This window comes from Vicia villosa, unplaced genomic scaffold (genome assembly GCF_029867415.1).
Source record: "Vicia villosa cultivar HV-30 ecotype Madison, WI unplaced genomic scaffold, Vvil1.0 ctg.000041F_1_1_5, whole genome shotgun sequence".
Taxonomy (NCBI): domain Eukaryota; kingdom Viridiplantae; phylum Streptophyta; class Magnoliopsida; order Fabales; family Fabaceae; genus Vicia; species Vicia villosa.
In genome coordinates, this window is record NW_026704975.1 from 428,339 (window position 1) to 436,611 (window position 8,273).

At 37.1% G+C, this 8,273-nt stretch overlaps 1 protein-coding gene across 1 annotated transcript; it reads right to left on the reverse strand.

Moving 5' to 3' along the window:
• Positions 1 to 739: 739 nt before the first annotated feature.
• LOC131622750 (protein FLX-like 1) lies at positions 740 to 6,714 on the reverse strand. Its single transcript, XM_058893793.1, has 4 exons — positions 5,868 to 6,714; positions 5,112 to 5,287; positions 4,863 to 4,954; positions 740 to 1,103 (listed from the first exon to the last, which is right to left on the reverse strand). The coding sequence occupies exons 1-4, from the start codon at positions 6,473 to 6,475 to the stop codon at positions 1,005 to 1,007; spliced, it is 975 nt and encodes a 324-aa protein (XP_058749776.1). The 5' UTR covers positions 6,476 to 6,714; the 3' UTR covers positions 740 to 1,004.
• Positions 6,715 to 8,273: the final 1,559 nt, after the last annotated feature.

Consider the following 8,273-nt stretch of genomic DNA (forward strand, 5'->3'; position numbering starts at 1 on the left):
CCTAAAATGTCAAGTTCCTGTGGGCTTTCCCCGCCCCGCCCTCACTTTTTGGCGGAGCAGGACGAGGTTTTAGGCCCGCACTCTCAAATATACCCACCCTGCCCCGTTTTTTCGCGAGCTTTTGCGGGGCGGGCTTAAACGGGGCAGGCATGCCCGTTTGCCACCCCTAAATTTTGGTAGTGCCAAGTGTCCAATAATTATTGAAAAATAGAAAAGTAGTAGGGTGATTTTGTTAGTTACCATTTTGTCCAATTTGTAATGCAAATTTTTTTTAGAAAATGGCAATAATAAAAATTTGGTCAATCTTCTAGTAAAGGATAGATAGTAGAAAGGAGAATAGTAGATAGTAGATGTGTATAAACACACATGTCTAATTGTGTGTAGATGCCTGATAAAGTTAAAATCATTGTTTATGGGTGGTTAAAAGCTAAGAAAAAGGATTTTAACTTTTCTAATGGTGATTTAGTTCAGCAACATGCATATGTTTTTATGTAAATTTCCTTGATTGGTTCTCTTATTCTTGTATTCTCTCTTATGCATGATGTCGTGTACTTAAGCAAATTCAAACAATTTTCAGTAAGCCTATTACAACTTAAAAGTGAACGAGGGAACAAACGAACAGCTTTTATTTAACTTGTTCTCTTTGGAGGTGATTAACCGCAGCTAATATTTAAATAAAATCTAGCTGTAAGTGAACGGTGTTGATCATAGCCAACCTTATATATCAATGAGATAGGAGTGGAAGAAAAACATATAAGCTAGAGACAAAGGTGTAAGCTTAACATTAATGCCACACCTCAAAAATAGGCTGTTACTATATAACAAGATATTCAATTAATTGACAGTTGACACCATAGACAAACACAGGCCTTCTAATATAACTACAATTTTTAGGAGCATCTAAGAAACAACTTCTCATGATACCCATGACTAGAACCTTGAACCAATCTAGAAAGTGGCAGTCCAGGTAACCCAGTTATAAGATTTCGTAACAGGATAGAAGCCTATCGATGTCCCTGAGCTCGCTGCATGTCATATGCACCCCAAGCAGCAGGTCCGGGTCCGGGTGCATACTGTTGAAAATTCTCCACACCAGGCTGTACCTGAAATTTCCCGGTAGAAGTATTAGTATGTAAGTTTTAACAACATATCCAAATCGACATAAATGTGGAAAATGAACAATACATGTATAGTCAAATTCATTTAGGATTGTAAATGAACTAATCAAATACAATTATGGTAGTAAATGAACAAAGTTATTTTCAAGCTATGCAATACAATCTGTCATCTGGAGGTTATATATCAATGGCAAATTATGGAGGTCAACCAAAAATCTACCATATATACGTGGTATAGTGACCAATGGCGGATATAATAAGCATTATAACCATAATGCCATGGAGAAAAACTGACAACACTAAAACAGGTGGAAGTCAAGCAAATAACAACCTCTATCTGAATTTTGCACAAAGCTTCCATTTCCATATACAGAAAAAAAGTTCAAGATCAAACTTAAATATTCCAATATTTATATTAAGAGGAAAACCAGATAAAAATAGCCCAGGTTTATCACCAATGAAAATAAAGAGGAAAAATCCTTATATACAAAGGACCGGTCGGTTTACACCTGAACACCACATTTCTTAAAAAATTCCAATGCTTCCTTGGCCAATCCAAAAACCCCGAATTAACTAACACCCAGTATCCCTCAATATCATCTGTCACAATTTTGTAATTGGTGTCTGTCTATTTAATAGCAGCTCCCTTTGTAACAAAATATAAGCACAATTAACCACTTACGCAGTTCTTAAGATGATTATTTATTCACATTTATTCTTCCTTAATCTCATTTAAAAGTTTAACTCCATTGTCTAAATTACCCCTCATCTCATTTTATTGCAGAAAAGAGTTACTAATTACGAAGGGCGTCTTTGGTATATATCGTTAAATAGCGTGAAAATAATCAATTTGTGCTTGTATTTTGTTATAACTTATATGTGCCAAATATTATTTGTATCTCATTATGGAGGGAGTACCATTAGGGGTGTGCATGGTTGGTTATTTTCAAAAACCAAACCATAACCATTTAAAAATCATTTAAATGGTTTGGATTTATAACCATAACCACATTTTAATCAAAATTGGTTATATAACCGGTTATAAATTTGGTTATGATTATATAACCGGTTTTTAAAAAAGATTCAGTTTTGAAAAGAAAAAAAAATCGGAATTTTTTTTTTTTTGAAAAAAAAAATTATTTTGACAATTAAAATATTTGGATAATAACATGATTATAACCGAATTTAAAATAATTTAACCGGTTTATAACCATGTAATTATATTAATGGATAACCAAACCATTAATAACTAAACCGGTTAATAACCATTCAATTATATCCGGATATTTAAAAGTGGTTTAGATTTGGTAATGGATTTGGGCATCACAACCGGATATTTTGCACACCCCTAAGTACCATAATAAAACCAGTTGTAGTTTGTAATTATTCCAGAATTCCTTGATTTCACACAATTAAACTAGCTGCTATAGTTTGAAACTCAGTTTAATTACCGAATTGCAACTTATTCTTCTTGGATTACCCATCCAGACCCTACCTCTTCTATTGTACTCAGGCCCACTCCCAACAATATCCCCTCCTAAATAAGCAACCATGACCGCAAGGTCAAAACCTAGAAATTGAGCTGTGATGATTTCAAGATACAACTGTGTACTTGCTCAACTCGCTTCCCCAACTGGATAATAGGCCGTATTACCAAAAAAATTGGCTGGGAAACAAACTCGATTCTGCTTGTAAGTCTGTAGCTTCAACTTCAACCGAATATGCCCTAGAACCCAGCACCTCAGATTTTTTCATTTTGAGGATTTGGAGTGGGTATATATGTATACATTATTCGCTTTACCTTTTTGGCTTTTACAACTAAAGCACCTCGTTATGACCCCACATCTTTACAGAAAGGTTTAGAGAAAGTAAGGGTAAAATAGGCAATTGATGCTACAGTAAGGGTAAATTAGGAAATTGATGATTTGGGTATTAACTTAACCTAATGGGCCAGGCCCAACATAATTGGAGAGGAAATTAGAACGTGGGGCATAGTAGAGCCCGACTCAGATCCAGGTCAGATCCGATAGGAATGGCATACTCGAAGTCAGCCCTTGCTGCCATCTCAGGTGCATGCTCTACCTCTGTTGCAGCAATCTCTGAATCGTACAGCGTCTCATCAACAATCTATTTCGGTGAGTTTATTGTCGCCGCTGAAAATTTCAAGGGCCCGAATGTTGTTCCCTCCACAAACCCTTCTAGTGAAGTCGATGAAGCAGCCCAAACCAAAGGCTCAAGACCCAAACAAGAGGGAAGTAAATCTTGAGGAGAAGCAAAGAATTGGAATAAAAATGCAGAATTTTTCTTCATCACAGAAAATGAGTCAGGTGATGCAAATCTTCTTATTTTTCCTCCTGAGTTGCCAAATAAAGTAATAAACTGCATCAAGAGTACTGATCTAGTGATATGGACTGATAAAGGCTTGGATCTATTGGGAGCATTTGTTGATGATCAGGGAATTGCTTCTCCAGACTCTGCTATTTTGGATTGTTCCTATCTTAATTCTAGTCAATATTGGGCTGCCCTTATTGAGGATGAATATAATAAGGAAACAAAAATGACATCAGTACTACTATCTTCTTTCTGTACAAATATCTTCTCAAAGATGGAAAGATTTGGTTTGGTCAGAGTTCTAGAAGTTGTAGAAGAGACAGCTACAAATACAATGGATTCTTCTAATAAGCTCTCTTATTTTTTAGTTCAAAGTTATGATTGCTATAATAGTGGCCTCTCTAAATTTGGAAGAATTTAACAATTTTCTACCTGAGTACAGTGGGGTTGAGACTATTCAGATGGCTCAATATTTTGCAGTTAGCTTGGCAAGCTACTGACAGTGGGAACCTGGGCTCTCCGAAAGTTGTTCACGTCACAACCACACAGTCAGTTTAGGAGACTGTATCTAAAGCTCAAATTTGAGGACAAATCTATTTTTCAAGAGTGTGGCAGTGATAGGACACCTAGACACATTCTAGAAGAATGTAGAAATAGACGGAATAAAGAGTTAGTTACTTAGTTTTGCGCCCTCCTTGATTCTAGTGGATTTTCTGTCATAAAGAGAGTGCAGGGGAGTGAGGAAGGGTGTTCAGAAATATAGTTGAGAAGTTGGTTAGGAGAGTTTCCCTGAGGTAGGAGTGTATTGCTCTGGTCAAGAGTTCTTGAACTCTAATCTATCCTTTCATTCATTTTTGCAATTGTAGAGCTCTTGAGCTCATCATTTTCATTCAACAATATACAGTTTCGTTACTACCTTGATTTTAGCGGTTCTAACTTCTATCACTTACATCCTCCTGTGTGCATGAAATTTGTATTTGAACCCACACGATCAATGATTGGCTATCCAGTATACACAATTGAATTAATTACTCATCAAAATGATAGTTGAAGCAGATCACTGGTGGATATCAAATGTATATTCTAGGCGATCCATATCAAGAAATTAACCTCAATCCTATTGAGTTCATTAAAGTATCATATGAATATTACTCCATCTCTATACATGAGTACTTTGGACAAATTATGGGTTTTACTATTACATAGACGGGCCACTCCTCCCAATTCAACCGAAGTACTAAACAATTCAAGATTTTCTAAAAAACCTAAATGGAAGTGATTTAATTGAGAAATAAAAAGCAATAGTAATTCTATAATTAGGGCAGGTCCATTTAGTTTCTCAGCTCAGATCAAATACGTATTATAAAATCAACAATGCTCAAGAAAATACATTTTAAATATAACAAATGTTACCTGGTTCATGCCATAATAGGATGGGTAAGGATTTCCAGGATTTGCAGCATATCCGGTCTCTGCATTTCCATAATTTGCATTATACCCTGGACCTACAAATAAAATCAAAGCAGAAGACAGCAAACAAGTTTAAAACATTAATAGTCTAAAAAATTCTTGATTTTCAGAGAAAGAGGCAAGATGTAGTCAATTGATCAACAGAAATTCCGCATGGCAAATAGAAATACACACACAAGCCCAATTTTATACCTGGATTCCCAGCGGCAGTGGCAGCAACAGCAGAAGCACGTGCTCTTTTCTCTGCATTTGCAATCTCCGCACGAAGCTTCTCCATCTCCCGAGCCATGGCAATTAATTTCTTCTCCATCACTTGACCATGTTCATAGTTTTCCGTGAATCCTTTCTTCTCATACTCAATAGCAGCTCTAAAGGGGAAGAAGCAACAAAAAATAAAAAGTGTTAACATATTCCGCAGGGCTCACCTAACCTACACGCCTAACATTCAAAACATAATTTGAAATCACAAATATATGCATTTTATACGCTTACATGCTATACAACAAGCCATGAAAATGATTTCAACTTAAATGATGTGTAATATCTTCCCACCGAATTTATAATAGGACTAAAACATTACCAAAGTATTATTTGACCCATATAATATAACTATCTCAATTGATGATTGTTAAAAGGCTTTGCACGTATATTGTCAGTTTCGATGTACAGAATCAGTATTCAGTAATCAGTCCACAAATCAATGACTAGTACATAATTCAAAAAAAAATCATAATTAATCATAATCGTATGCAGCATATATAAATTGCATTCACAATGTAAAGGCTTAAATTGCAAGACAATGCCAACAATTTTATGAATCAACACAACTTCAATTTCGGTCCCATAAATCATATTTGTATGCCATTTTCCACAATATCAAAGATCACAACATAATTACAATCAAACACAACCATAGTCTATAACATTGAACACTAGTACTGGTACTACCTTGCACATTGCAATTCTTGTTTCATAGCATCAACATCAGCCCTCAAAGCCGGCATCCGTTTCAAATCAGCCGTCATCTTGGCCAAATCCTGCGACATAGCCTGCACCTGTCCAGACAAATCCTGTCTAACAGCAGTAAGCTCCTTAACATCCCCATGAATCTGTTGAAGCTCCGCCCTAGCCGCCTCAGCTCCACGAAGCTCCGCTTCCAACTGACCTGCCCTCTCATACATTTCCCTCATCCTCACCTCAGTATCAGCCCTAAGAGAATCCTTAAAGTGCGCCATCCTCTGCAGCTCATGCTGAGCAGCCTCCAGCTCCTGTTTCAAGGCCACGTGAGTCGCAGCGAATCGTTGATTGTCGCCCAATAGACCCTGAATCTCGCCGTGTTGCACGGCGAGACGCTCCTCGATGACGGCGGCAGGGTGGAGGTGGAGAGGACGGTGGCCTAACCCTAGTTGGGATTCACGGAAGTCTTCTAGAAGGGATGGATGTGGAGGATGACCTCCTCCTCCTCGCATGGAAAAGATTGGATCGCGGATGGGTGGAGATATGGCGGCGTGAGGTGGCGGAGGAGGATGAGGGTGGCCGCGGTTTCTATTTGACATGGTTTGAATTGAAAGTTGATGAGAATAGAGAAGTGAAATTGTGGTTTTAGGTTTTGAAAATGCGAGTGAAGGAAATAAGAAGCTGGGTTGAGGAATGTGAAACTACGTTTTGGAGAATGTGAATAATGAAGCGTGGAGGTGGAACTATGGTTGTTGACGGAGGAAACTGCCGCACTCAATCTCGACTCTCGAGTATTCTATCTCGGAGATGTCTCTATCTGGCCTAACATAGGAGTTGCTACTAGCACTCTTAAATTATTTTTTTCCTCCTAATTTTACTTTCTTTTTTTTTTAATCTCTTTCTTTCTTTTTTTTTTTAACAAAACACACTAACCAAAAGAAATTTGGATACAATACAATTGCCATCCTTTATAAACGAAACTAAAATAAATGAAGACATGAAAAATCCTAACATGCTGAAAGTCCCTCATTAAACCATGAATATGTTTGATCAGAGTAAAGCCTTTTGTATCTTTAGTTGGTTTGTTGTTGACAACTTGAACCACCCGAAGGAATCAATACAAACTTTCCCCTTAGCACTCTCAATGTTCCTAGCAAGTTTTAAACCCTCTGTAACTCCCCACAATTCAGCACAAAAGCCGCTATATTTTCTCACATTCTTAACATAACCCTTTAAACAAACACCATTCTTGTCCCTAATGAGACCTCCACACCCGGGACCAGTTACTACACTACTAGCTCCATTAGAATTGATCTTGTGTCATCCATCCGTCGGCGTTTCCCACACGATCTCCACCGGCCTATTAACCCCACCAGTGATAATTTTGTGACTAGCTTGAATCCTTATATAATTCTCAATCAAACGAGATATCGTTATACTTGAGAATTATGGGCGATTATAGTTCTCAAGATGCACTTCTTTATTTCTCCACTCCCCCAAACTATGACACCCCACTGCCCAAAGCTACTCCAATTCTTGGATTGATTGATATTCAAGCTAATCAAATATTTTTCATCCATTGAGAAAAAAGCATGTCTAATGATAATAGGCACAGTTTCACTCCAGAGATGTTTGGCTTTATCGCAATTTGAAAAACATGCATGGTGGTCTCACAAACACTTTCACAAAAGTTGCATCTAGTCCCTCTCATCTCTTTCATTCTTTTATGGTAATTAGTAAGCAATCTATCATGGCGAATGAGCTAAATAAACGTCTTGACTCTCTCTTGAACATATAGCTTCCATATGCTTCTCCAAACTGTTTCGCTACTCTTATGTTCTTTACTTGTCAAGCTTTGATAATACTGCTTAACCATTATTCCCTCGGACCATTTCATTGCACCACTACTTCATCCTTCTCGAAGTCACTACTAGGAGGAGTTAGGGATTTAATCTTATGCAACACCTGGTCCAGAAGCCACTTATTTAATGCTTGCCAGTTCAAATCACCATTATCACCGACAAGATCTTTAAGCTTCAAGAGTTGAAGCTTTGGCGGAATATGCAGCACCATATTCTTAATGTTGACACCTACATCTGTTAGCTCCTTGATTTTGGGGTTGGCAGAATTTTGCTAAAATATGGTGCTTAGAAGATGTTAATCAAGATGTCATGACATCTTTATTTCTTGTTACAACTAAGTATGAGCTTACAGGAAAAAACTGATGTCCTGACTGATGTCGTGACATTCTGTATCAGAAGATCAATCAACGCAGGCTATTTAGAATCTTGATAGATTTGATTTTTTAAATTGATTATGTGATTTTTTAAGTTTCTAAAATTAGAAGATTGAAATCATATTTGTTTTTGAGATTCAAAAAGATTTCTCTACAAATTT